Source organism: Monodelphis domestica, chromosome 8, assembly GCF_027887165.1.
Source record: "Monodelphis domestica isolate mMonDom1 chromosome 8, mMonDom1.pri, whole genome shotgun sequence".
NCBI classification, from domain to species: domain Eukaryota; kingdom Metazoa; phylum Chordata; class Mammalia; order Didelphimorphia; family Didelphidae; genus Monodelphis; species Monodelphis domestica.
The window spans coordinates 58,743,510-58,769,266 of record NC_077234.1 but is presented as its reverse complement, the minus strand read 5'-3'; the positions used below and the strand labels follow the sequence as shown (position 1 = coordinate 58,769,266).

Here is a 25,757-nt window from a genome sequence, read left to right as displayed (position 1 = left end):
AGATACTGGAGTATAAAGGGAAGTAGATGGGAATTGGAGTCAAGAGATCTGGAGATTCCCAATCCTGACTTTGATATTTAGATCTGACTGACTCTGGCGCCAAGCCATATGACCTTTCTAGGACTTAGTTTACTCATTTATAAAATAAGTAGGCTAGACTAAATGAGCTCTAAATCCCCTGAAAATATTAATGTCTACAATTCTGTCCTGTAAAATGAGACCCACTCCACATTTGAGAGCATATTCCTTACATTAGAGAAGAAAGCTTTATCATAAGAACAAGGAAGTCAAGAGAACCCCTTAACTGACCATCTTTTATTCTTAAGAATTCTATAATGTAAATCCCCAGAGAAACCCATAGTTACTAACTTAAGGACTTCTCTGAGATGATGGCAAAATCCACAACAGTGGATGGACTCTCCAAAGAGAAAAGTGAGATAAAAGAGAAAAGAGAGATGGAAGGAAATTCTTACATTTAGGGTAGAACCAAGAGCTTTGGGTAAAGGAGAATAAAGGAACAGACTAAGCAAAAAGAACTAGGAGAGAACAGTAGAGAATATAAATGCCTTCAATTCTTTTTTATTTGATCCTTTAACACAGTAGCTATCCATTTCTAGTTCAAATGTTGTTCATTTGTTTCAGATGCATCCAACTCTTTGTGACCTCATTTGGAGTTTTTTGGCAAAGATATTGGAGTGTTTGCCATTTCCTCCTCCAACTCATTTTACAGATGAGGAAACTGAGACAAACAGGGTTAAGTGACTTGCCCAAAGTCATACACCTAGGAACAGTCTGAGGCACCAAATTTGAATTTAGGAAGATGAGTCTGCCTGATTCCCAGCCCAGTGCTCTATCTACTATCCAGCTCCCTCATAATAAGTAAACAAACCAACATTTTGAACCCAGCCTTTTCCAGTGCTCTCACCATTATGCAACATTCCCACATGTCCAAGTTATTTATGTCCTGCTTGATCTGATCCTTAATATCTAGGACTGCCCTACTTTTTACCAGGCTAGCCACAATCTAAGCTCCTATTGTCTAGTCTCCTTTCCTGATGCCTCATTTGTCTCCCTGGTTCCTGATCTTTTACTTGTTCTAACTTGTGCTATTGTCCTAACCCTAAATGCCAGAATCCCTGGATTTTAGACACACTTGCTGGTTCTAATGATCAATTCATTTCCTCCTCACTTGTCTACTTACCTCATTTTCAATCCTCAGGTCTTGTGGAAAAAGTAAAAGCTCATCCCCTACTTCTGAATTTTTCCTGCTTTTATGAACTTGGGGAAATCACAAAATGAGCCCTGGGGCACATTCTCCTCATCTGTAAAATGACAGGGTTGGACTAGAAGACTTCTGAGACCCATTCTAGCTCTAAATATATGATCCTTTGACTATCAACTTCTAAATATGTTCTGATATCAAGCCTATTTCTTTTATCTGCTTCCAACACTTCACTCTGACTCTTGTTCCCTATTCTCAGTCCTGGCTCCTTGCCTTCCATCCCAAAATACTACTTACATTCTTGATGCTGACAAAGATCTACTATAAAATAATGATTATTGAGGTAAGGACTATATACAAATTTTCCCAAATCACAAGAAAAATCTGGCTTCTCCTTAGATATACACTTTCCTACTTCCACTCCCAACTACTCAGGCTGCCTAGACTCACAGCTTCCAGACATGAAGGAAAACCAAATCTGTTGTGATTGGTTCTCTAGAGATAACTCTAGCTCTCTATAAAGCACCCTCAGGTCTCAAGATGGTTGCTATGCTTCCAAATTCCATATCTCTTAAATTCATCTGTCTTCTAAGAGAACATCTTAGGTCAGATAGGACAAGTTGCTCTCTAAGATCTGACTTTGATTAACCAATTAGTCAAGAAGCATTTTTAAGTGACTACTATTTGCCTAGGGCTTCACCAAGTGCTGCAGATACAAAGGAAATGCATAAAACAACCCCTACTTACAAGGAATTTATATCTTCAATCTTCATCATCTCTATTCTGATTAGGCTTTTTAGCCACCTCTTATTTTTAACACTTCTTGCCTCTGAGTCACAGTGGTCCAAGGCTCTCTCTCCCATTATTGTTCTGTATCTTATCACTCAACTTGTGGTCCCTTGAGCATCATCAAAATGTACATTTTGTACATTTTGTGTACATACACAATGCATGTACAAAATGTACATTGCCTCATACCTGCAGAAGGCACCAATGGTTTGCACTAAGGACATTCCATATTTATTTGGAGAAGGGTACTATTCATTATATTCCATTACCAGAAAAATCCTTATTAAGGATTGGTGCTATAAAAAAGCAACAACCTCAGAAATGTCATCCAACCTACTCTAGAATCCTGAAATAATTTAATAGGATCAAAATACTTGGGGCCACTCAATTACTGTGCCAGGCCAAAAAAAAAAAGTAGATAACTCCCACATTATTTTGTAAAAATTTCAGCTGACATTTTCTTTGGTCTGCTTTATGATTTTCAATATTGGTCTATTTCCTGATGCTAATGCCATTTACATCATAAGGTTGCTATAATACAATGAAAATCCTGAACCAGCAGAACAGTATGTCCCTTAAAAAAGAAACAAAGAGCTCATTTGCTCAGTTGTGAAACAACCAACATACTTCATGGCTGGCTGGAATCTTTGACTTTTCCAGTACATAGATCTACATCATGATCAATCATTATGCAGAAAGTGTTGGTTTGAGAATCAGAGAACCTGAGCTCAAATACTCTCTGGCTTTGGGATTCTGGGCAATTCACCTAATTTCTTTAGGCTTCAATTTTCTCACCTGAAAAATAAAGGGGTGGGATTAGAGGACTCCTTTGAGCTCTGAATCTATGATCATGGCTAATTAATGCTATGATCTAGAGAGGAGGAGTGATTGAATCTCTGCTTTGGTTGGCTGAGATTATTATGGTCCATCAATCACCACCACCACAAATAATGTAAAAGGTGATGTTGAGCAAGGTTAAAAGAAATAGATGCATGTGGGGAAATGGGGGTGTTGGCATGCTGTTAGTGGAACTGCAAACTGATCAACCATTTTGGAGGGCACTTTGGAATTATGCCCAGATTTATAAAACTGGGCATATCCTTAGATCCAGAAATACCAGTATTTGATCTGTTTCCCAAGGTGATAAGGGGAAAAGGGGGGGGGAACCTTTTCATCTTACTTTCTTTTTATATAGCAACTCTGTGGTGTCAAAGAACTGGAAATTGAAAGGATTCCCATCAACTGGAGAATGGCTGAACAATTTGTGGCCTATGATTGCAATGGAATACTACTGTATCATAAGAAATGATGAGCAGGTTAATTTTTTTAAATGTGGAAAGATTTCCATGAAATTATGGAAAGCAAATAAATAGAACCAAGAGAAATAATATTTGAAGAATGGCTGGTGAATGTCCACCTTCGAGAAAGAACAGATGAACCCAAACATGAGAGGCATCGTTTATATATAATATTTTTTGTCAAATGATGCCTCCTCTATTACAGAGAAGGTAGGGAAAAAGACAGATACCTGGGAATTTTAATGTAACCAACAAACACATGAAGAAATAAAAAGAAAAATGAAGAAATCTGTGCACTTAGATTTTTGTTAGGTATCTTATGAAGGATCACAGGGTTTTAAGTATTATTTTACCTGGTCATTAATTACTACTTAGTTTCTTTACTAAATAAGAAATAACCCTTAATCTCTTTGAACTACTGAGGGCAAAAGCTTTCTAGGCTTTATGTTCAGCTATGGGCCATAGTCAGACTTCAGATTTTGATAATAAAAACCTCCCACTACCAGCATCAATTCCATTCCAGAGGGAAAAAAAAAACTTTACCTGTATATGCCTCCTGCTTCTACCAAGGATCTAAGTTGGTCTCTATACCTTTTGGTCAGGAAAGAACTATCTTCCACTGATGTATCTTCTCTCATGTCCAAAAGATAACAGTGCTAAGATTGTTCCCACATGCTGTACTACACAATATTTCCCTGCATCAGGAAATGTATTCTAGCAATCAATTTGCTAACTGATTTCCAATGCCCGCCTTCCCAGCTGGTCTTTTAAGAGGGACTTTAAATTAAATTTTATGTATATAGCAACCTCTATTCATTCAAGAGGTAGAGATCTGTGGATGTGAAATATTCCATAAGCTGTCAGCAAATTTATTTTTCTTTTTTATAAGGGAAGACTAACTTGGTGATTGGGGTGGGGAAAAGAAGTATATATACAGGAATGATCATTATAGAAAAACCTAAAGCATCAACAAGATGTTTTTAAAAGTCAGTTTATATAGACCAAGATTACTGATACTAATCTAAGGCATAGCCTTTTTTAGAGCACTTTAAGTTTCATCTAAACAACATACCACAGTGGAGTATTTATAATGAGTTGTTTTCTCATAATATAATGAACACATTTATCTCCCAGTTTCTATAGTTCCTAATTGTATGGGGTTCAATGACTCCTCCTAGGAAAGTCAAAGTGTTCAGATTCCCCACCTGAATCTATGTACAGGTACACTCTACTTAATACTGGTAATTAGTTGTGCCCAAATCTGATATTAAGTGTCACGGCAGGATAGGGGTCTGTTGGTTCCATGGGAACAAGAACATTATTATAATAATAAGCCTCTTCAAAAGTCCTTTTCTGATGCTTCAACTTGTCATGGAAGTGACACTAAATTCTCAAATTTTGTCAGTTGAAGAGTTCTTTCAGCAAGTTCTAGCAAGCTGAAAAGGTTTCCGGTATGGTCTGTTGGCTTGCTATTGGGGAAACATTTTAGCTAATGTGATAGATGCTCATCACCACCAGAAAGATAGCTGCAAGATAATGAATCTTCAGCCTGAGTAGCTTACAAAGACCATGTTACTAAGGCTGTCACAGATTTGGCATCTACACCATGAAATATAGAACCTGAAAGTGTTTCATTATTTTTTAAACTCTCACCTCCTTTCTTAGAATCAATACCAAGGATCAATTCTAAGACAGACGAGCAGGAAAGGTAAGCAATTGGGATTAAGTGACTTGCCCAAGGTCACTGTGAAGTCTGGATTTAGCTACCTCCTGATTATAACAATGAAGGTACTTAGCTCTTCCTTTATTAGGAATATTGAATTGTAATCTGCAATTTATTTTTAGATTTTAATCCCCAAAAGTTGATAACTCAGTATTTTAAGTAGATCTGCCCATTTTAACTACAAAATGGTGTTAAGTAACTACAAAAGGTTAACTAACCAAAAAAGGTGTTAAATAAACCAAAAAGATATAATCTAACAAAAGAAGGTGTGAACTAAAGAGTGGGCAGTCTTGGAGAAAAGCATCTGCTGTTATTGGTAGATGTAAAATTTAGGGGAGGTGACACAAGAGAAAAAGATCTTTAAAAAACAGAATCAGAGGCCAGAAGATGATATATTTGATTGGAGATTCAAGTTGGTTGGAGGATCTCTAACTCAGAGTTGGACTAGAGGAATTGGACCCCTGGAGGAACTCATGCAGGAGATCTCAGATTGCTTTCCCTTTTAGACGGCCACCCTTAGTGAGTAAAAGGCTGACTTAGTGACTCTGCCTTTCTAGAGGCTTCAAGCCTCCAGGAAAGGCCCATTGTCTTGAGACTCTCTTCTGCTGGCTGGGGTTTAGAATTTCTAACTGGTATCAGAGGAAGCCAAAGCTTGTGCTCGCTCTCTCTCTCTCTTGCTCTCTCTCTCTCTCCTCTCTCTCTCTCTCCTTAATATCTTCCCTCTATTGTAAATAAATTACCATAAATTCCATTTACTTTAGTAATTCATTTTGGGATTTAGAAATTAAATCCCTGGCAACCACCTATATAAATATTCAGAATCCAATCACAATTTAAATTTGACATCACTCAGATAAGAATTTTCTGAGGTTATATTTGAACCTAGCTCCAGACTTAGCACTCTATCTGCTGTACTACCTAGATGGAACTAAGAATTTAAATATTAATACACAAAAACACAAATATGTATATTTACAAACACATAAATGTGTGGCTATATATATGAGGTTGGATCTAGATATGGGTAAATATAGATATAGCTACAGGTGGATATATAAAGAAATACAGATGCAGATATAGACAAAAATATCAATAACTATATCTTTAGGCTTTCAAGGCACTTTCCCCATAATAGCTCTGCAAGGGAGATTGATAGTATAAAATTTATCATACACACTGCCTAGCTTGAGGCACTAAGAAGTTAGGTGACTTGCTGGTGTCCATTAAGTTAAGCATCAGAATCAAGTTCTAACCCAATCTTCAAAATCCAAGTTCCATATTTATTCCACTACTTCATTTGGAGGAACTGACCATATAATACAATTTTGAGACAATATTGGGGGCAGCGAGGATGAGTGAGCAGCTAGATGGCATAGTGGAAAGAAAGCCAAGCCTAGAGACAGGAGGTTCTGGGTTCAAATACAGCTTCAGATACTTCCTAACTGTGTGACTCTATTGGCCTAGTCCCTGCCCTTCTGTCTTAGAGTTGTTACTAAGACAGAAAGTAAGGTGTTTTTGTTTTGTTTTGTTTTTTAAAACAATGTGGAAGTTTTGATTCTAGGGCATATTGGTAGATTATATTCAGGAATATAGTGACCTTTACAACAGAACATGTAATCAGCCACAAGTCAACTGACATACTGGTTACTTCTACATGTCAACAGAGAGGTACAACATGATCCTAGATAAAAGGTGCCTTTGTTCATATTCAACAGAAACAGAAGATACTGAAAGGATGGTTCTCTAGTAGCAAGTGCTGCATCAGAGTGACAGCTGACAATTTTAAGTATATGCTTTTTGGGGGCCACTCTAAAAATAGCAAACTATCCCTGCAAATTTCAGGCATCTTTTCACAGTTTTATTCCACAAAAAAAGAATACTGGGGGAAAAATGTCCCAAGGCAAAAGGACACTCCTAGAGTGATATGAATAACTGATTCACTTTGGCAGTCTGTCTTTTTAACACGTTATAATGTTAAATGAGACCAGAAGAGCTTTGATCAAGCAAATTAAAAGTAAGATTTTGCTCATTCAGTTAATGCTTCATTATCTTATAATATTTCATTGGAAAGGTCAGCAAAAAAAAATCTATCATAGGGATCATCAATTGTAGAGTTAAAAGAGTTAGAAATGAGGAAACTGAGGTCTTGAGAAATTAAGCAGCTTTTTCTAGGTCACATAGCCAATTGATGGAAGACCTTGTTCCAGAACTCAGTTCTCCAGGCTCACAGATTAGGGACCTCTTTGTTATAGTATGTTTCCTTTTAGAAAGGTTAAAAAAAATCATGGGACCATACTATTAGACAGAACCTTAAATTTCATTTAATTCAACCCCCTCTCTTTATAGATAGATGAAAAACCAAGGATCAAAGAATTTTAGCCAACTTATTCTAGGCTTTATAAGCAGCAAATCTGGGAACTTAACCCAGGTTCCCTGAAATAAATTTCCTTAACTCTTCATTGACCAAAATCACAATGTTGCTTTGGTTGTTTTTTAAGATCCTTTATATCTTTCTATCCCCCAGGACTCCCCATCTTAAACTGCATCTGGAGAACTAGGACTAGATCTGTATTGCTCAGTATGAAACCTAGAACATCATGATATTCCATTACCCTCCTTCATATATGTTTTTAAATAATGAGAGTAAAGAACAAATAATCAGCTTTAAGAGAGAATTCTATCTGTAAGGTATATATCTACATAAGTAAAATATACGTATACAATATCAAGCCATATGGCTCCATATCTGTGATGTTTTCAATGTAAGGAACCTTGATGAGAAAACCATCCACCAATGCAATGGTGACTGTTCTTCAACTTAGTGTCTCAGAGAGTTGATTACAATATGGAGAAGTTAAAGACTTGTTCAGGGATATATGGTGAGACTTGAAGTTGTCCTGATCTGGAGTGTGACTTCTCTCTGGCTCTGTGTGTCTCTGTCTCTGTTTCTCCTGTGTGTGTAACTCATTTAAATAACTATATTACTAGCCTGGATTTAATATTTAATATGTTTTTTTTCTTTCATAAGCATTCTCTCCTCTTCATGTCCACACAGAGTTAGCTATCAGGTTTACTATCTTCACAGAATTGATCTGTCAATTCGCTGAAAAACAAATCAAGGCAGCAGAAAGAAAAAATTCACCCATTCTCCAACTGGGCCAAACTGACCTGGAATTTCATTGTTCTAAGTGGTTATTTTAGCATAATACAGATTCAGCCTTGGTTTGATATTAATGATTCTGTCTCTTACTCTTGTCTAAACTCTACATATTTCACAACTTTTTCCATATGTCAGTCTTTCAATTTCAGAAAAGTCAAAAAGGGAAGAAGAAATTTATCATCCCAGAACTCTCTTGAATTTTTCTATTATGGAGATGTCCAAAACAGGATATATTAATTCCTGGTAAGATTTAGACCAAGTCATGCAAATATTTACTTGCACCTTCCAGCCATGTAATGAAATTTCTATTAAATCCATAAAGCATTTGCATTTTTCTGATTTTATTACATTTCTTGTTCATACTTTTGGCTGCTCAATCAGTCCTATAAAATTCTAAATTACTTTTGCTCACCAAATATCACTATTATATACTATATAAGCTGGGTGGCCTTTGTCTGGGTGGCCTCAGCCTAAGAGGAATTTTACAGTATCCCATCTTTCCCTATATTTTAGCTCTTTCAGAAAAGAAGGGAGAAAAATGGAAAGTTGGGTTGACACTTCCAGCCAAAGTCTCTTGGTCTTCATCTCAATGATTTAATCATTCTCTTTAATAATTTATAGTCCAGGGGGCAGCTGGTTAGCTCAGTGGATTGAGAGCTAGCCCTAGAGACGAGAGGTCCTAGGTTCAAATCTGGCCTCAGACACTTCCCAGCTGTGTGACCCTGGGCAAGTCACTTGACCCCCTTTGCCTAGCCCTTACCACTCTTCTGCCTTGGAGCCAATACACAGTATTGACTCTAAGGTGGAAGGAAAGGGTTTTAAAAAATAGTTTATAGTCCATGAGGTTTCAAACTGGAAGTAGAAACATGTATCATACAATCCAAAACCTTCATTTTACAAATAAGGAAACTGAGACTGAAAGTAGTATAGGCACAAGCAGAGAAAGAATTTGAATGCAGGTCTTTGAGTTCAAATCCAGATGGTGACAAGGACTTACTAAGCAAATGAAGTGCAAACTTCCTCTTAGATATATTTAACCAAGTAGTCAATTGACAAACATATTTTTTAAAAGCTTACCTTTTGCCTTAGAAGTGGTATTATGTATTGTTTCCAAGGCAGAAGACTGGTAAGGGCTAGGCAATTGGAGTTAGGTGACTTGACCAAGATCACACAGCTAATCTAAAGCCAAATTTGTACCTGAGATCTCCCATCTCTAGGCTATTCTCTCAACTGAGCCACCTAGCTGTCCCTTGATAAGCATTTATTCAGTATCTGTTATGAACCAGACATTGTGCTAAATATTGGGGATATCTTCAAAGACAGAAGTGGAACAGTAATGGGACCTCCCTCTAGGGAGGTCTACTGATGGAATATAATAAGCTCAGTCAATAAATAAAAGAGATAATTAGATAGACAGATAATAGAAAGATAGAGACAGATAATGATGGACAAATAGAGATGATTGGATAGAGATGGTAGGTAGAGAAGTGAAAGATGAAAAAGATGAGAGTTAAATAGAAAATAGATTATAGGTAAAGAGAGAGATGAAAGATAGAGGACAAGTAGGAGACATAAATGATAGGTGGATAAATAGGTTGACAGCTTGAGATAGACGATAAGTAGAGAAAGATGAAAGCTGAGAGAGAGAAGACAAATAGGTAGATAGATATAGGTAAATGATAGGTAGGTAGGGATTGACAGATATAGATAAATGATGTATAGACAAACATGTACAAATCTCTGTTTTATATATTTACATATAAATGTGTATATATACACATAAATAAAAGACAAATAAATCTCAAGGGCCACCAGCAACCAGGGGAAACAGGAAAAGTCTCTCGAAGGAGATGGAAGTGATGCCTGGAAGATATCTAGATTGACAGGAGACAGAGATGAGGAGAAAGAATATTCCAGGTACAGGGAACAGCTAGGCAATGTCACAGAGTTGGGAAGAGCAAAATGGCCAGTTTCAAGGCAATGTGGATTCTCTGGAGCTGAATTCTGAAGATTTTTTAATGTCTTCAAAGTTTTACTTTAGGCTATAGACAATAGAGAGCCACTATGTTTCTGGAGCAAAAGAATAATCAGACCTGTGCCTCAGGAATATAATTTTTGCTCTTACATGGAAGCTAATTTGGAAGATGGCAGTGGCTAGATGCAAGGAGACCAGTTAGTAAGATATCACAATTTTCCAGGAAAGCGGTGAGGAGGTCTTAAACTACTATGATTACGGTGTGTAGAGAAAGAGGGACAGATGTAAAAAATGCTATGGATGTAGAGTCCACTCCGAAACTGATCAGACAGGAGGGGTGAAGAAAAGTGAAGAGTCCATGATGACTGCCAGGTTACAAATCAGAGTTTGAAACTAGAATGATGTTTCCTCTCAACAGAAATAGAGAAGCCAGGGGATGCGAGGTATTTCATTTAGTGGTAAAAGACACTGAATTCAGTTGGTTTAAAATGGGATCATTCTAGCCCTAATATGTAATATTATGTATATATGTAAGCATTTTATTTCCCATCTTCCTTCATTAATAACTTATATGTACATATATTTCCTCTTCTATTTATATCTGTATGTGTATAAATATGTATATATGTAAATAGCTTGAAAACTTTAGCACATTGTCTTTATTAAGCATGTAGTAGATGTTTCATGAGTCCTTGTTGACTGATTTTATTTAAGCCATACAAGAGCCCTGTGGGATAGATACTATTGGTATTGTTATCTCTATTTAACAAGAGAGGAAACTGAGGTTAATAGGAATGAATGAAATAATTGTGATCAGGACCATAGAGGTAGTAAGTATTAGAGGTAGGATTTGAATCTAATTCTTCTTGACTCCAAATCCAATGATCTGACAGAGTAGATAGACATAGATAGATAGATAGATAGATAGATAGACAGACAGACAGAGAGACAGACAGACAGATAGATAGACAGGTAGACAGACAGATAGACATTGATATTATAAATATAGAATTAAGTGTATGTATATATATTTATATATAAAGCAGAGTTGGGCTTTTGTCTATTTTGTGCTGGGCTGTTTATTCAACATATAATCTTTGTATTCATACACTTTGTTCTTTCCCCAACATCCCAAGGGAGAGAGACTTTTATAAGATTCATTATAGATTGTATTCATCCCTAAAGAGAAGATATTAACATTAAATAATAAACTTTACTTCTGTTTCTCTCATGAGATCCTAGTAAAGTTAATAGGATCATAAAATCATAGTTTTAGAATTAGAGAAATTCTATTCTAATCTCATTTTACAGATGAGGAAATGAGGTGCAAGGAGATAAAATGCTTTGTATATGGTCACATAGCTAGGGTCAAAAGCAAAATTTGAATCTAAGTCTTCCAGTCTCTAAGTCTAGCACTATATTCATGTGCCACTTCATGGAAATATAGCAATATATACAACAAATATTCTCATTAATTCCTTCCATATTTGCGATGGGGGAGGGAGACCAGATCTCCCTATCTCATCTAAGATGGAAGTTTGGAGGATACTAGTGGGCAAGAGGCCATTTTGAATCAGCACAGAAGGTTTATTTGTTTCATTTCTAATCTGAGCCATATCATCCCTCCTTTAAGCAACTTGGTACCTTCCTCCCGACTCTCAAGGGCTCAGTATGTTTGGTATTGGATTTAATACCCTTAGTGCAGTGCCTGACATATGGTAGGTGCTTAATAAATATTTGTTGGCTGACTGATTATGGACACCAATTGGCTTAGTCCTCTGTAGCTCTAAAGATGCACCAGCCTCAGTCATCCACAGGAGCAGGGATTACAGGTCAATGCCACTCTGCTTAGCAGTTCCTACCAATTTTTCATTGAGTTTCCCTTTACTTCTTAATTTATGTGACAGCATCCTTCCTCAAGGAACATGGAAATCAAGTCTGAAAGTGAAATTTTGGAATTACAGGCCCAAATAGTTTAATGAAATTCAAATATATTCTAATAAAAACAGTTTTCCTCCAACGTTGATATTCTGCTCCTGATAATAGAATCACAGCTACAAAGTTGCTCAAAGAGGAGAGATCATTTTATAGCCTTAGAGAAGTAACAGCCACATTCTCTCTTTCCCAAATTGTAACATTTGTGAAATACTAACCGGCACATGAAGAATTTCCTCCTTTTTTTTGCATATTTTGGGAGTAACAATATTGGGGAAAGGAAGATAACCCATATTTATGTATATGTGTTTGTGTGTGTGTGTGTTTACATACATATATGCATGTGAAAAGTCTGTAAATATCATCTATACAAATAGATAAAGAGAAGCTCTCACCCAAATGGTTTCCTGTGTATAGCTACTGTTCCAAAGTCTCTCTCCTCCCTGATATGTCCTCAGTCAACATGTGTTTGCCTAAGAACTACTGAATCAACTCCTTATATCTTTTACACCGGCACTTAGAAATAAGCTCATCATTCTGCCCACCAGTCCAGAGTCACAGCATATGGCCCCTCCATATATAGCACACAATCCTTCCATTATATATAGATGTAGTTATCTGACTCTTCATGACCCCATTTGGGCTTTTCTTGGCAAAGATACTGAAGTGGTTTGCCAATTCCCTTTCCAGTTCATTTTACAGGTGAGGAAACTGAGGCAAACAGGGTTGAGCGACTTGTCCAGGGTCACGTAGCTAGTGTCTGTGGCTCAATTTAAACATAGGAAGATGATTTTTGTTGATTCCAAACCCAGTGCTCTATCCACTATACCACCTAGCTGCCCATATATGTGTGTGTGTGTGTGTGTTATTTGTCCAACAATTATATACACATCACACCTATATGTACAAATATGTATCTATATATACATGCAAAAAAGAAATGTTACAAAATAGATAACTAATTAAGCCTTGTAGTCAGGAAGACTTTGATTCAAGGACCACTTTGGACAAATCTGAGTCTGTGTGGCTGAGATAGTTATTTCATTTCTCAATGTCCCCTTGAAATTCTCTACAATTATTTGCATTGGTGAAGAAGCTTTCTCAATCATAAATATCCTACACGCATACAAACACACACACATGCACATGCACACACACACACACACACACACACACACACACACATACACACACACACACACCCCCCAAAGAAGTCAAGGTCCTAACTGCAGCAGCAGTAGTAGTAGTAGTAATGGTAGTAGTAGTAGTAGTAGTAGTAGTAGTAGTAGTAGTAGTAGTAGTAGTAGTAGTAGTAGTAGTGGTGGTGGTAGTAGTAGTAGTAGTAGCAATGGTGGTGGTGGTAGTAGTAGTAGTAGTAGTAGTAGTAGTGGTGGTGGTAGTAGTAGTAGTAGTAATGGTGGTGGTAGTAGTAGTAGTAGTAGTAGTGGTAGTAGTAGTAGTAGTAAGTAGTAATAAGCAGTAGTAGTTGAAGTAGTACTAGTTAGTGGTAAAGCATAGGTGTCTTTTATATGTGTATCTGGAAATTCATGTAAGTAAATAAAAAATCTTAAACAAGAAAATTGCTGAACACATGATTGGTCACTTTTCTAAACATGACACTGAAATAGAAAAACACATGTATGCATTTTGGCTGTAAGAAGATGCTCTCTTGCCTCCCACCATTAATTTAGACAATGAGTACACGCAGGCCATCTCAGAGGCAGTCTTAAGCACTCTGTGACTCTTCGGCTGAGTTACGCCTTTTGTTTGGTGTGTGTGTGTTTTCTCGGGATTTATTCCATTCCCACTCAATAAAGTGTTCACTTAAGGATATTATGGGCTCCCAGTACGTGTGAAGTTGAAAGTGTCAAAAGCATTTAAAATATTAATGTACTAACATTTATTAAGAGAAAAGGAGTGGTTTTCATTATTCATTTTTGACAGAAGGAATCAAAAAGCTGCTATTAAAACTCAGAGAACATCTAGCCTTGATGGCTAGAATTTCTTTTCAGGAGACATTTTCTCATATTACTAATGAATATGTATATCTTGGGGTTTTTTTACCTTCTGCTTTATCACATTATGGGAGTATTTATCAATTTTGGGGATGGCAGCTAATTGTTACAGTGAATAGAACTCTGGATCTGGAATCAAGAAGTCTTGAGTTCAGATCTGAAACTCTGGACAAGTCACTGTAACCTCTGTCTGCCTCAGTTTCTTTACCTGTAAAATGGAGTTGATGATAGTATCCCTCATCCCAGAGTTGTTGGAGGATAAAACAAGATATTTATGAGGTGCTTTGCAAATATTTTTATTTAGAATGCTTTGCAAATCTTAAAGATATAAGAGTTAGCTATTTTAGTGGGTCCTGAAGTATTTAGAGAATCATAAATATAGAGCTAGGAAAGATTTTAAGGTTGTCTAGTCCCACCTGGTTATTCTACAGATGAGAAAGCTGACCTCCTGAGCAATGAAATGAGTTCCCAGTGTCACATCAATAATACAAGACAGTAGAATTTGAACCCAGGCCCTGTGCTTCCAAATTGAGCACTAATTTCACTATGCAATGATTCTATATTTAGCTCAAATAGTTTTCATATTTTGGGGATTTGGGATCATATTTGGGATTCATCATACCAAAATGCCATTTCTACCATGGAAAAGTCAGACTACTAATTGTACCTCACATCTAAAGCCACCCCCATCCATCTGGGTACCACATTTTAATGATGAAAGATTCTAAACAAAACAAAGGGTTTAGAAGAGTACCTGACATATTGCAAATGTTCATTCATTCAATTAGTTTAATACAAATTCTCATGTATCAGGATCCTTGCTAGTAAAGTCATTATTAGGAGATGCAGCCTGACAATTGCGCCTGCAGAAGCTACAGTCACCGCCATCAAAAATCCAGAAAAGAAAGTTCTTCCTACCGACGTCCTTGGCACTGATTGTCAAAGGGTTTGGCAACATGCAATTTTTATCAGTGGAAATGACACCAAAGAAGAACATGACCATTTGCTTTGCTGCCATACCCTAAAAATCATTGATCTCTCCATCCAACTTGCTTCTGAAACCTTCCATACATGTTGTCTCCCCATTAGACTGAGAGTTCCATGAGAGCAGAGGCTATCTTATTTAGATATTTGCATCTCTAGCACTTGGCACCATACTTTAGACAAAGTAAGTGCTTAGTGATCCCTCCTGGATCCCTGCCTTGTCATGGAGGAGGGATTTATGTAACTCAATTAATCTATGAGCTATGCCATGCAGGGTAACCCAAGATCAACAGATCACAGTGGAGAATTCTGACAAAAGGTAATCCACTGGAGAAGGAAATGGCAACTACTCCAGTGCATTTGCCAAGAAAACCTCTGATGTGCGATGATGGTCCATTAGATCACAGAGTTGGACAAGAGAGAACAAAATAAAACAAGGTGCTAAATTCTTCACTTGTAAAGGAAAAAGTCTCTTTCTATGACAGTTTCCCAAAAACATTTTCTCGAGGTAGACAGTGACTCTCCAATCATTAACAGTAATCTCTTATCACCATGCACTTTTAATGGACACATTTGTGTCAGGAATGTAATTAGATGTAAGAAGAAATGACACCTTTAGAATGAATAGTGATGTTCTGCTACAGATTTTTTTCCTTTTTATTCTATCTAAATTTAGGCATTGTAAATACTTCAAAGAAAAACAAGCCTGGATGAAAATGGTAGGCAATGAAGCCGAGTTCACTAGTTTCTAGAATCTGAATTTCATACACTCTTTCAAACTTTAATAGATAATCACAGTCTACATGCACAATCATGTGTTCCCAATTAAAATGCACCCAATTTTAAAAAGGGGCTTCAAAGGTTTCAAAAAATGGTATTGCCCAGATTGATGCAAAAAACAGGAAACATTTAAAAAACCCATTTTCTAATTCAATTCCTCCCACATCCTTTTGACCATGAAATGAAGGTTTTCTGATAGTTACTTTGCATTCCTTTTCCCTTGTCCTGGGAAATTGATAGTGAAGATATACTTTTCATTGAGAAGCCTTCCAAAGTAAAGAAGGAACCTCAAGGTCAAGAGAAGAAATCGGTGGTGCAGGATAGACAATAATCCCCACAACATTAATAAATTATATGTTTGCAGCACATTCCCCTGAGGATAGGAGAGAAGATGGAACATAAGTTACTAGTGATACGTTATAAGAAGATTCATAAAAAATGAGTCTCTTTTCATGTCTTTTGCACCAAACCAATTATTTATCAATGTCCAAGGGACCAATAGTCTATCTTAAACCAATAATCTCTTGTGGTTAGGATTTCCTCTTAATTTCAAGAGGTCTCAACATTCATTCTCTCCCATCTCAAACTGCTTGTGCCACCTTTATACCCATGAATTTACACGCTTGGGTGTGGAAGAGGGAAGGAAGTAATGAAGATGTCTCAGGAAAAGGATGAACATAAAGAATAATGATAAGAAATGTCCTCATTGAAAGCCCATCTTCAACAGGTTTTTGGTTGGATGAAAAGATCTCTCGTATTTACAATAAAAACAGGGAAAGTACTTTAGAGCTTATTTTTTTTAAGTCATTTAGAGAGCAAAGGCTCTCTCCTTTTTTCCTTTCCTTATATCCTTAGAACTTAACCCGGTGCCTGGTACATAATAAATACTTAATATTTGCTTGTTGGCTGAATTGTTCACTGACATTTGCAAATTTATATCTTGAAATAAACAATCAGCATATGGTATCATATAAAGAACATTGGATTAAGGGCCAAATGATCTTAATCTCAATTCTGGCTCTGCTACTTCCTAGTTGCATGATCTTGGGCAAGTCCATTCCTTTCTCAGAGTCACAACATCTTCATCTGTAAACTGAGGGAATTGGCAAAGATGCCTTGCAGGTCTAATATACTAATTTCTAAGCCCCGAATTACTTTTATCATTAGTGATGAATATCTAGTGGAAATATGCATTATTGGCTCAGGAACCTCATCCATGTGAGATGGCAGACAGAGGCTCCTTATGAAAACTCAGGTTGTCTGGTTACCCATCAAACCATCCCCAGTCTATTCAATTGGATCCTCCATGGTGCATAGAGTCTCTCTGTAGACCATCCTTTATGGTTGCCCTCCTTTTCCCCCCATTCATATTTTCTATGGCATCTTCAAGAGGGGACCCAATATACAGAGCACTGGATCTGGTATTAGGAAGACATGAGTTCAAATTCAGCCTCAGGCTCTTACTAGCAGTAAGACCATGGGCAATCACTTAACCTCTATTTATTTCAGTCTCCTCATTTATAAAATGGGGATAATATTAGTACCTATCTCCAAGGATTGTTATGAGAATCAGTTGAGATAATAATTGTAAAGTGTTTAACATAATACCTGGCACATAGAAGGTGCTATATAAATAAATTACCTGCTACTATTATCATTATTATCCTGGAGAATTGCTGTAACCCGATCATGCCCAACAGTTGGCTTTTCATTGCCCTTTTGCTTAGAAAATTTGCAGATTCACTTCTTCACAGACAGATATTGAATTACTTCCAAGAACCACTACCAGAAATATATTGATATTTGAAAGAATTTAACTTTTTGATTCAAACTTTATTCAATGCAATACTGATGTTGTTGTTTAGTCATTTCAGCCATATCCAATTCTTTGTGATCACATTTGTGGTTTTCCTGGCAAAGATAATGAAGTGGTTTGTTATTTCCTTCTCTGATTCATTTTATAGGTCAGGAAACAAAGGCAAACCAGATTAAGTAACTTGCCTGGGGTCACGCATCTAGTGTCTGAAGCTGGATTTGAACTCATAAAGATGAATCCTCCTGACTCCAGAACCTACACTGCACCCCCTAGCTGCCCATCCATATCTCTGAAGTGACTGAGAATGGGGCATAGTACTCCTAGAAAGACAAATTCATAGAATCTTTGGGTAAAATGATTTATTAAATTTTTCAAAAAATATTTCTACTGTTTAAATCCAATCTTCTTAGATTAAAAATTATCTGCACGTAGAACATATGCTGACTCCAGTATCTTACTAGGAATACTGGAGATGGCTATAAGGTATTTGGGATTGTAAACCTTAAAATTTCTTAGGCTTGTGAATGTTGGAAATTTCCCCATTTCCAACATTAGGTAGGGAGGGTCCTTCTCCTCCCTACCTGAGATTACTTTAGGACAGAAACCTTTTGCTGAACAATGGAAAGGGCTTTGACCTATGCTTAAACATAGAATAGGAAGTTCTTTGAGTCATGATTGATTTTAGAATTGATACAATTTCCACCCCACTCAGTCCTAACAGGATTTAGGAAGGGCTGCAGCAAAGGATCAAGATTTAATTATTTGAGAATATGACCTTCAACAGACATGTGCAAAGCCACAGACCTCTGGGTGGTCCTGGGTTAAGCTAGAGCCACCATTGGCACAGGGAAGACATGGACAGTGATTGGTAGATGTGAGAACTGAGGGGAGGGAACTTGGATGGTTTCCTTAAAGATAGAGGGGTCTGAGGACTGAGGGGTGGTTGGTTGGAGAGGTTTTTGCTCTGAGAGGTGGTGCTTTGAGGAGTTTGCTCTGAAGGAAGCTGGAGGTGGAGGCCCCTGAGACTGTTTCTCCATTTTGGTCACATGAGTGATAGGGACTGATCTCTTTTCTTTGCCTCAGCTATCTAAGGGCTTGGGTCTTTTGGCCCAGCCTAAACAAAAGGAGTATTTAAGCCCTATTCCCTTCTCTCCCCTTTCTTCTCTCTCTCTCTCTCTCTCTCTCTCTCTCTCTCTCTCTCTCTCTCTCTCTCTCTCTCTCTCTCTCTAATACCTTTCTTCCTCCTGTTTGTAATTAAACTCCATAAAAGGTTGACTGCTGACTTGAGTTTTCATTTAGGAATTACATAGCTGAATTCCTTGGCGACCTTAAATTAATATATATCAGTCTTTTAAAGTGATTTCCTTGTCACAGGATTCCACCCAAAGCATTCTTGTTTTGGTCTCCACTCCCAAGACTTATTCTGGGTGCACACAAGCTGATGTTTTAGCTTCACTCAAATTTTATTGAACGTTTTTAATTATGCATATCTACTTCAATCTACATTACTTTCAAGTTACTCTCTCATTGCTCAACTGTGTACTAATAGTTCATGCTGGGGCACCTTGTCTAAATCCTTCATAATGTAAACCTTCCAGAGTTTGGACAAAAGGAAGTCACGTCTTTCTGGTTCACTCTCTTCTACCAAATAACCTAATAAATGTATTTCTAAAACTATTCCAGATTTTGGAGTTTGCTCTCAAATTTGAACAACAATTCAAATGTGTAAGGGACCTTAGGGGATATCTAGTCCATTCTCCTCACCAGTTTTGCAAATAAGGAAGCCAAGAACTAGAAATAGGAAATGACTTGACCAAGGTCACATCTTCATCTCCTGGCTTCCCTGGTTTCCTTCCAGTCCAAGTTAAATCCTTCCATCTATAGGAAGACTATAGAAGGGAATGGAAAGTCCCCCTCCCCCAAATATGTAGCCTTTCCTGGAATGATTACCTACAATTTAATCCTGTCTATGTGAATCTTTACATGGTTGTCTACATGGTGTTTCCACATTAAACAAGGTGTTTGTTAAGAGGAAGGACTTTTTTCCCTTTTCCTTTTTGCTTTCTTTGTAACCTCACTGTTTAGCACAGTGCCCAACATAGAGTAGGTGCTTAATAAATGTTTCTAGACTGAATGAGCAAGAGTTGTCCCTAAAAGCCTTATGACTCCTAATCTCAATGCTCTTTCCAGTGCTAAGCAACTGTGACTTTCTTGGTGTAGGGAATATTCTCTACAAATGTTCCTGAGCTCCAGAACTTAGAATCTGAGCTATAAAACTCTCGTTTCTCACCTCTGCCTGGTAGAATCTCTGACTTCTTTCACATCTCACCTCGAAAACCATCTTATGCAGGATATCTTTCCCAGGTCTCCCTGATCCCCTGGGTTCCCACTTCCCACCAGTGCTAGTGGCTTTTCCTCAAGGTTGCCTTCTAACTGTATTTATCTCATATGCACCTATTTCTGTTTATAGTAGTTCTCCCATTAGACTAGAAGTTCCTAGAGGGTAAGGACTACTGTTATTTTTTAATTTTTAGGATTTTAAAATTATTTACCTTTTCTTTGTATTCTCTAGTGCCTGGCACTTATGTAGGAGTAAATAAACAATTAAGTAGGAGCTTAATAAGTGCTAGTTGATTAAGAGTTGTTTGGGGGCACTGAGTACTTAAGTATATTTAACCACCACTATACAGTAAGTGTATGGCAGAAGTGGGACTTGAAATCAGGTCTTCTGGAAACCAAGACTGACTCCCAAACTGCAACACTCTCTCTCTTTCCAATTTACCACCCAATATGAAACCTGATTCCCCACATCAGTGGGCTATTTCAGCAGATCAGTAGCACACATACTCTTTTGTTTGGGGGAGGCTTTCATTTTAACTGCAGATTGCGCAATTGATGATAGATATCAGGAATAAACAAACACATAGAAAATATAAATCCATCCAAAAAGGAAATGGGAAGAATTTAGTTCTTTAAAATTCATAAATGTTCAATTAATAACAATGGCGTGGCAGAACTGATTTTTCCAGGTATAACTTCTAGCTAAAGACAATTGAAGCAGGAAAAATATTCAATGAGAAAACCAGGTCGGGAATTGGGGAGAGCCAAGAGTCAATCAGGCAAATCTAATTTGATGGGGCTCCATAATTGATTTACAAAATGAAAAGAGTTCAATTGACAAATGAAGTTTTAAAGGGGACAAATAAAAAAAAATGGTTGAGGTGACTTTAAGCCACAAAAGTCCTTCCATTAACAATTTTTAAAAAAATCAATTTCATTTTTTGTGCCCAATGGCATTCAAAGCATTTTTTTAAATAAAAGAGACTCATTAGAGTATTTCAAATATCAAAAAGACAAACAACTTAAATTCTTCTACCATATGGATGGGAATAAGGATCTATACTCCTTTCTATCAGCAACATAAAACAAAACCATAAAAAAATCCCATACCCACAATCTTTTTTAAAGCAGTTTAGAAATAGAAAAGTAATAGCATTACTTCTAAAAGTTGACTATATTATTAAAAGAAAAAGTATTGTTTGAATAACGATGCTATTTACCTTCTGGACATTGGCAGCTGAATCCACTGAGATCCGAATTGCATGTCGCTCCATTTTTGCATGGTTCTAAAATGCAGTAATCTACCAGAGACTGGCAAAGCTCACCAGTGTAACCTGAAATAGAGAGTCAATTTTTCACATTAGAAAAACAAGCTAATTTCTAAAAAAAGAAAAAAAAAACACGATGTTTGTCATTGACATACTCTTGTTAGCTTCCATTATTTTAATAAAATGACATTACCATTCCAAAACAGCTTTTTGGTCTCTTTATATATTTAAAACAATCTGAATATTTCTTCATCTATAAAATATGTTTAAGAGAGGAATGTGAACTACATATTTCTGACATTCCTTCTATGTCTAATAATCTAAGCAACATGATACAGTGGGAAGAGTCCTGGAATCAGGCTCTGGCTTCAAATCTTGCCTCTCATCCTTACTACTTGTGTGACTATGGACAAGTCATGTCTTTGCATGCCTCAGTTTCCCCAACTCCAAAAATAAAGGATTTTGACCCAAAGACCTCTAAAGTTATATTCATAACAAATGTCATCATAGACACAATTTCTAGCACAAATTATATACTCTAGCCTCACTCTTTCAGGCCTGCTACATTGTCTTTCAGAGTCCCAAAGTTTCAGGTATCTCCCCCTTCTTTAGTGTCATCAGCTGGAGCCCCCACCAGTGATATTCCACCATTTGTTTGGAGCCTTTAACCACTAGACATCAATTAGCTTTTTACAAAAGGATATTTGGCTCAAACACATAGAAAGAATATCAAAACAGTCCCTTTCCCTCCCCTTTGGTGGGTATATTCTCTATCTTGGCCTCAGGGGAAAGTAGGCTAATTAATTCATTTCCCACATAGCATCCTCCTCACCAAGTTTCCCTCCAGAGGATGTATTGCAGCAGGATGATGTTTTTGTCTCAGTTATTGCCAGGTAGAGGGTCCAAAGACCACTCCTAAAGGTGAGTCCTTAGTTTTTAAAACACTGTTTTCATGTCAACTGTAAACCTGGACTCTAGCATGACAGGATGTTGAGGAGCCCTCTGGATCTTTTAAACACAAGTTTGTAGTCTCTGCTCCTTTCCCTTAGTTGCCAAGTTCTCTTAAGAGTGCTAAAACAAAGAGGAATCTGAAAGATCTTTTTGAATGATTTTATAGGCAATCAGAGAGTTTCCTCTTCACTACATGGCAAGCTGAATGGAACCACTTATAGAACACCTACATCTGCTCTGGGCTTACCAGACATTTTCTTTTTGCATCATCACAATTATCCTGGAAGCAGCTCTCTAGCATCCTCTGCATGGAGTGGTACCATCTCAGGTGGTCTATGTGTCAGACAAATATTATACCAGTCACTATCCCAAGACCCACAGAATCAAAAATGCCAGCATGAGAGGAGATTTCATAGCTATTCCAGTTCAACTCCAATGTTTTAGACATGAAAAAAATAAAGGCACAAGGCAGCATGTCAAGCACTAAATATCAATCGATATCTCTATGCCACACCAACTCAACTCCAATAATTCTCTGAGAAGCAGACTTGCTATTGTCACACTGACTGATAGTAATATTTTAATTTTGCAGGCATGCATGATATGTAGGGATTGAAATTTCTCTCAGCACCTGCATAAGCATAAAAGGCTTCCAATGAAATTCAAATTGGTTGTGAATTTGGCAATGCAGTGCTCCTAGGGGACTTTCAATAAGACTGGCCTTTCGGAATTATTTGTGTTGAATGACTATCATTAGTCCTTGGTCCTGGGCCTTGCAAAGAATGGCTGATTTCAGATGAAAGCTGTGGGGAGCTATTCACCAGAGTTGCAAATTCCTGCCAAACTAGTTACAAGCTACAGATTGCAAATGGAGCACCAGTTGTCTAGAGTCCCCACTCTTCCTTCCTCACATGTCTGAATGCTATACAACAAAGTCTAAATAATTAAAGAGATCTGAAAAAGATGTACCCCAAAAAAGGGGGGCTCAGTTTCCATGCAAAACTCCAAACCTCAGAAGGAAAGAACTAATTGTTTTCAAGCTCAAATCCGCCACTGCCACTGCTGTTGTTGGCTCTTTGGTCAGAGTTTCATTTGCAAATGAAAGTGGTACATTCAGAGAATAAGAGCTGGTGAAATAGTGATCTAGGCTCCCTCTTGTACATGAGACTCAAGACCCAATTTGTACAGCATCTGGGTATACTGAGGAAATTGGAGGGAAAAGAAGCAGGGCTCTAGAGTCTCTTTTTACATCAGAAAATATTATTCACCTGTTTGTTCTATATTCATCAGGAAAGAAACAATTTCTTTCCTTAAGCTTACAAACCAAGAAGCCATGCAGTCGCCTGGAACAAATCATCAGTTGTTGCTAGGCTGCGACAACCTGAAATTGTAAATAAATCTCTCAGGCTCTCACAGACAAACTCATTTCATTCTCTGAATGTTCATCCTCAGCACCTGGCCTGGTGCTTGGCGCATAGCTCATGCTTAATAAATGTTTGTTGATTGGCTGGCTGATGGATTAGCTCTCTACAAAGGGAAATGGTGGCATTATAGGGCATAAGCTCCTGATTAAAAAATACATGCACACAGTGGGAATATCAAGCCATATGGATGGATGAATTATGATGTCATGGGAAGTACATTTTAATGGAGGTGATGATGATGATGCGTTCTGAAGACAATGATGAGAACAGTTACATAAGCCTCCAATAAGGTTGTAGATTAAGTTGAAAGGGACCATGGAGGCCATCTATTCTAATATCTTCATTTTACAGATGAAAAGGCACAGAGATCAAAGGTCCAGCGTCCTGGATTGAGAATGGAAAGGGAGCTTGGAGACCACTAGTCCTACCCCTTCCTTTTGCAGTTGTAGAAAGTGAGATTTCAGACAGACTAAAAGGACCATAGGGCCATCGATTTGGACCTGGGAGATATCTAAGAGGCCACATAGTCCATTTTATCAAGCAGAAAACTGAGGCGTAGGGAGGCTAAATAACTTGCCTAAGGTCACATAGCCAGTAAACAGCCAAATAAGGATTTAAATCCATGTTCTTTAAGTATAAATCCTGCATTCTTTCTAGCACACCAAGCTGCCCCCCTATAAAATGGGTACAGGTCAAAACTCATCTTGCCCAGAAACAGGAAGAATTGGGTGATGGGGAAATGCTAGTTCAGACAAATTTAAACTATGCAGGGCTAGGTATTTGAAACAATGAGCTGGAGAAATCCAGCGACAGAAGGCAAACCAGAAGCTTTAGGTGGTACAGTGGCTAAAATGCCAGGTTTAATGTTAAGAAGACCTAATTTCAAATTCTGTCTCACACACTTTCTATGAAACCTTGGGCACAACATTTACATTCTTAGCCTCAGTTTCCTGATCCACAAAAATGGGAACACTAACAGTACCTTCTTCACAGGGCTGTTGTGAAATTAGATCATATGTGCAGTGTGTTATCTAAATTCTACCTATTGTTTTTATTATCATCATTAGAATCAGAGTTAGATTGGAGGAATCAGAAGATCTGAGGTAAGGGAAAGCAGACAAGAGACAAGTTCCATGTTTTTAGGCTCCAAGAGTTCAGTCAATTTAAACAAGTAAAGTGAATGTAAGCTGTCAAGACTGCACAGAGGCACACAAATTGGAAACCTGGCTCCCTTTGCCCCAACTCCCACTAACTGGGGAATCACTCTGTCACTGGATGCTCTCTTTAGTTTCAAAGGAAGCTACAAAGCAATAAATCCAATGGCCGTCAGAGTACTCTCTGGAAATCCTGCCTCTATTTATCCCCAAGGAATTTGTGAGGCTTTGGATACCATCCTTGAGAACTTTCTTGGCTCAAAAGACAATGAGGCAAGGGGGCAGCTCGGTAGCTCAGTGCATTGAGAGTCAGACCTAGAGATGGGAGGTCCTAGGTTCAAATCTGGCCTCAGACACTTCCCAGCTGTGTAACCCTGGGCAAGTCACTTAACCCCCATGGCCTAGTCCTTACCACTCTTCTGCCTTGGAACCAATACACAGTATTAATTCCAAGATGGAAGGTAAGGGTTTAAAAAAAAAAAAGACAATGAAGCAATATAACCTACAAAGTAGGATTTGAGGTTCTTGATTCTGAAATAAATACTGAAACTTTGCTGTTGTTGTTTGGGTGTTTCTGTTATATCTGACTCTTCTTGATTCCCTTTTGGGGTTTTCTTGGCAAAGATAGTGGAGTAGTTTGGCATTTCCTTCTCCAACTCTTTTGTCAGCTGATGAAACAAAGGCAAACATGGACCAGTGGTTTGTCCAGAGTCACTCAGCTAATAAATGTCTGAGGACAGATTTGAATTCAGCAAGATGAGTCCTCCTGACTCCTGACCCAGCAAATAAGGGAAACAAGTCCAGCATCAACAACCTCTCAGGCTTGCCATGAGGATTACGAAAGTGCTTTATTAATGCCAAGGTGTTTTAAGAATGGAAAATGTTATCATTAACCAATGACTGATACTGTGGCAGCCAAGAGG

The 25,757-nt window shown here is 37.6% G+C and overlaps 1 protein-coding gene across 1 annotated transcript in view; it reads right to left on the bottom strand.

Moving 5' to 3' along the window:
• The window catches only part of DNER (delta/notch like EGF repeat containing), a 371,868-nt gene that overhangs the window by 78,658 nt on the left and 267,453 nt on the right, over positions 1-25,757 (bottom strand). The window contains exon 7 of the mRNA XM_056807062.1: positions 21,258-21,371. Coding sequence (XP_056663040.1) covers positions 21,258-21,371 — 114 coding nt within the window. The remainder of the gene's footprint in view (positions 1-21,257; positions 21,372-25,757) is intronic.